Source organism: Perna viridis, chromosome 1, assembly GCF_037379345.1.
Source record: "Perna viridis isolate PV_CMFRI_1.1 ecotype Kerala chromosome 1, ASM3737934v1, whole genome shotgun sequence".
Classification (NCBI taxonomy): Eukaryota; Metazoa; Mollusca; class Bivalvia; order Mytilida; family Mytilidae; genus Perna; species Perna viridis.
In genome coordinates this window covers 41,271,452-41,275,797 of record NC_142445.1, presented here as the reverse complement: position 1 = coordinate 41,275,797, position 4,346 = coordinate 41,271,452, and the positions used below count along the sequence as shown (strand labels likewise).

At 30.8% G+C, this 4,346-nt stretch overlaps 1 protein-coding gene across 3 annotated transcripts; it reads right to left on the bottom strand.

Annotated features, from left to right (window-relative positions):
- Nucleotides 1-861: 861 nt before the first annotated feature.
- LOC148628792 (CD209 antigen-like protein D) lies at nucleotides 862-4,054 on the bottom strand. 3 transcript variants are annotated; one of them, XM_088594548.1, is made up of 5 exons: nucleotides 3,914-4,054; nucleotides 3,560-3,672; nucleotides 2,787-2,875; nucleotides 1,934-2,069; nucleotides 862-1,112 (listed from the first exon to the last, which is right to left on the bottom strand). In XM_088594548.1, exons 2-5 carry the CDS (start codon nucleotides 3,624-3,626, stop codon nucleotides 901-903), a joined length of 504 nt encoding a protein of 167 aa, XP_088450674.1. In that variant the 5' UTR covers nucleotides 3,627-3,672; nucleotides 3,914-4,054; the 3' UTR covers nucleotides 862-900. The 3 variants fall into 3 exon arrangements, with proteins under 3 accessions (XP_088450674.1, XP_088450691.1, XP_088450683.1); XM_088594565.1 differs by having other exon boundaries at nucleotides 1,982-2,069; nucleotides 3,914-4,053; XM_088594557.1 differs by having other exon boundaries at nucleotides 3,560-3,724; nucleotides 3,914-4,019.
- Nucleotides 4,055-4,346: the final 292 nt, after the last annotated feature.

The following is a 4,346-nucleotide window of genomic DNA, read 5'->3' as shown; positions in this document are numbered from 1 at the left end:
GTGTAATAAATTTGGAAATTGGGGTTTTTGACCAAATAAAATACTTAAACGATATAAGTAATTCCATACTGGGGGTTATCTAAGGAGGGGGTTTAATTTATAAGGATTCCAGTTTGGAGCCGATTTAACTAATTCAGTCCCATGGTTCTATTGTCCTAAAACCTCTAGGATTTGTCAATCTTGTGTTGTTTTACTTTGCGAAAGTTTTATTTTCTATGATTGAGCGTGACGCCAATTTGGCTGACAAAATGTGCACTTGGTGGTCGTAGGGATTCCGTCGATTTTTTTAAAAAGATAATAATTCTGTATTTTTGTTTTCCGATATGTCGAAGGGCTATGTCTCATGGTGCTACAGATCATATGGTACAAATAATCATTATTATATCAAGAAATTGTTAATGTGACAAAATAAAAAATATCTTTTTATTAACGATGTAGTACATATTGCCATTTTGTTTAATTATAAGAAATAACTGTGAATTTACAACAGTCACTTTTGCTTTTCAAATATTTGTATTTCGACTGATTCATGCCAGCCTGTCGAAACGTTGAACTATAAAATTTCAAATCTTCATAATTGAGAAGAATTTGTTATATTTTGCATAACTGCAAATAAGTAGAGTTTTTTCCTTGCCTTTAACAAATTAGTTGAATAGTATGCACCACACCAGAGAAAAATCAAAGTGGATAACTGTTATTCATATGTACATTAGAAAAAGGAACAGATATGGTGAAACGCAAAAAATGAGCCATTGTAATGTATAACCCCTATAAAAAGTAAATCTTTTTCTTGTATTGTGAAAGCGTGGAACACAGTATATCTAAATAACCTTTGATGAAAATAAATAAAAAGAAAAGACATGTGTTTCGTGATTTATAATATTTTGTTCAGCTGAATTTTCATTTTTCACAAATAAACTTCAAAGTATTATGACAAGAGAGATCATTCCATGATTGCAGATAGGAACTGGCTGAAGCACAATGCTCTCCTCTCTTATTGTTCGGTTCACCGCTATTCCACCGAGTGAAAACCTGTTTTTTTAGAGTTGTTGCTTTTAACCATATTCCTTCACCAAATAAGTCAGTAAGACCTATCCAATAGCTATCATGTCCTATAGGAAAAGATAACATATTTTCTTTTGCATTAAAAATGTGATTTTTTTGTCATTTCAGTGCAGTATTCAAATTATAAACAAATTATAAAATTGTTTGGTCAACTGCAACTTTTTATACAATAATGACACAATGGGCACAGGCAAAACACGAATTTATGTTAAGAATGTTTGCAGCTCTATTTACGAATAACAATGATTTCAACATAAGGTTGTGAATCAGTTCAAGATCTTTTATGCTAGAACAAATTAAGACGAAAAAAAGATTGTTTAGTGTGCTCGTTTTTTGGGATATACGAATTTACAATTTTCCCGGGAAAAGAATTTCTCAAGATTTTTCATAGGTCCATAGGTTTTGTTTTAGGAGGTTATAGCTATTTAAAAAATGACATAACAGGGATGTTATAAATACTTCCCTAATAACATTTTAAGTTGTGTTTAATGAAGTTCTGAAAAGAAAAATGGGGTCACTTGGCAAAAAAAATTCATGCTATGAAATGGATAAGACCAGAGTAGTCCGAAAATCTGACAAAAATATCTGAAAATGACCAGTGAACATCCTTAAAACTGATTGATCTAATGTAAGATGAAATTCTCATAGTTTTCTGTATCACAATATCATGTATTCGCCACGCGAACAATGCTGGCAAAGTTACATGTATACTGAAACATGTGTTGGCATAAATTAATATCAAACTATGTATATGGGTAGACAGAAAGCAAGACTGTCAGAATAACGCCTCCCCCCAAAAAAAACAAGAATATAACTGAATTAAAGAGCTGAAAGTGAGTTAAGGATCTTTCATATTATTTCGATGTACCCATGTATTGTAAAGGATTAATACTGGCAGTATGTGTTTTGTTCATACCCCGATGTCTTGCCATTCTACTTAGGATAACCAATTCATTGTATCCATCAATTTCGGCCAGTTTTCCACCATAAACATTGCAAAAGCTCTGAAAATTAAATCTGAATTACCCTTGGTTATGTGAACGATTCATAAGAGATATTGATTATAAATTCATGATTTAAAAAAAGTTAGCATACTGGTGTGGTGAAAAGTATGGTCATCTTCGATACTTTTGGATAACGTCATAATATTAATCAGAGAAAGCTGTTTTAAACATCAGGTTGCAACGTAATTCCACACTGTACTGGTGTTCAATGACGTTATCGATTGTAAAACTACTTTCTAAACTACATGTAAGTATAAACATAAGGGTGTTCCGAACTCCAGAATCTTCATTTGGATACGCCATACGTGTACATATCATAACATATACATTTATGTATATTTAAACCATTTATACTCCAGCAACATCACACTTTACAAATTAAAAAAAAACGTTCACTGTTCACTATTTTGAAGAAACTATTAATAGAAATGACAATTCTTTCCCCTTCCTCACAGTCTCGTGGTTCTTGAGGTCGAGGTAAGTAGTAATCTAATAAAAAATATATTTTTAAGTAAAATATAACCGAGGGATCTAACTCATAACATACTGCATGAACAACCAAAGCCAAAACAACCAAAACCTAAGATTTCATTAATTCATGCACAGATTTTAAAAAGACACTTAGAACACATATGCAAATTTCGGGTAAAATTTGCATGTGTAAATTGCATGTGAATTTCCACAAATTTTCGTCATGAGAATGGAATTTTAACTTACAAGCGCAGCGTAAAAGTTGAGTTGAAATCTGCTGAAATAGTAGCATTGTCCATTTACAGCTGTCCAACCTTGGTCACAGGCATGCCCACCTATAAGTTAAATATTGAAATCAGTTCAGTTGTAAAATTTAAAAGAGAAATTATGTAAAATAATAGGGTGAAAATACCCTTTTAATCAAACTTTTATCGTACAAAAAAAATATAATAAAATAAAAAATAAAATAAAATAAAATAAAATAAAATAAAATAAAATAAAAAAATAATAATAAATAATATCCATTTTCACATTTTGTAATTTGAATGTGACGTCATCACTTTTTTACTGATTTATTCCTCAAATTTTGTCACTAAAATTAAATTATCGGGAACGACTTTTATCTTTTTTCGGTCTATTTGCAATAACCTCAATGACCGTGGTGCACACACTGGTTATTTAGTGTGCATCACGTAATTTAAACAACGACAAAATACAACAGTAATTCCTTAAACAACTACTTCAAATACTTCATTTAATAATTCGGGACTAGTGCATTTTGTGTAGTTCATAACATGCTCGTCTCAGCATTTCGTTCTTTTATCTCGGTTTTATAAAGATTATTTTTCATTGGTTTAAACCTACACATCCGTACCAGCCATGTCACTGTTCAAAAGGAAAATGCGAACTATATTGTTCCTCTTATCAAAATTTAGTAGTTATGAATAAATATGGATTAATATAAACTAATTGGAAATTACTTTATTTCTGTCTTTCAGATCCAAATGTGTTTTAGTTACCTGCGACAAAAACTTTTGTGAAACAAACCAACAGGATAAACAACGCTTTTCCATCATAGAAGTCCATCTGTCCAGTCTCGTAGCTAGCTACTGTTTTGCTGTAGCTTCTTAAACTTAAATAGAAATATCAGCATACCATGGTATACATATTCCACAATATTGCTTCTATGTGATGGAAAAAAAATCATATTTAATATTTTCACTAATTCATTATCTGAAATTAGAACTACTAATACGCAATACAGAGAACTTAGTACCTCAAAAAGTTAATCATGAAAATAGATTGATTAAAAGGAAATAAATAATATTGCATTTAAACAGGTATTGTTATTATAAAACTAACGGGGTTCTTACCAGACTAAATCGAATAAATTTTTAGTTCACTCGCCTCAAACTACATACATGCATGTATTGATACGCCTTTCCGCAAGATCTTTACCTACGGATATTATTTCATGTTTAATGTAGAATGAAGGATATTAAAACCATAGCAATAACTACGTAACATTCAATGTATTTCTTATCTTTAACTTTATTTGTTAATTGCCTTATTTGCAGGCATATCCATACACGACCGGTAACTCAAATGCCTTATTCCACTGAAAAATAAAAAAAAACCAGTAAGTTATTTATATGAAAATTAGTGCACTGATTAGTTTCTAACGATGAATAAACTAAATTTGCTACAACCTGAAAACGCTCTTTCTTTTAAAAGTAAAATAAATACAGTAGCTTCCGGTCACTCCTGTTGCACTGACAAATTGAAAGCAGAAACAACAAAAATGGA

Coding starts and splice junctions, on each gene's coding strand:
- LOC148628792 (XM_088594548.1), bottom strand. CDS start 3,626: ATGGACTTCTATGATGGAAAAGCGTTGTTTATCCTGTTGGTTTGTTTC. Junction 2,070..2,786: donor TCAACTTTTACGCTGCGCTT/GTAAGTTAAAAT, acceptor TTTAATTTTCAG/AGCTTTTGCAATGTTTATGG. Junction 1,113..1,933: donor TAATCCTTTACAATACATGG/GTACATCGAAAT, acceptor CTTTTCCTATAG/GACATGATAGCTATTGGATA.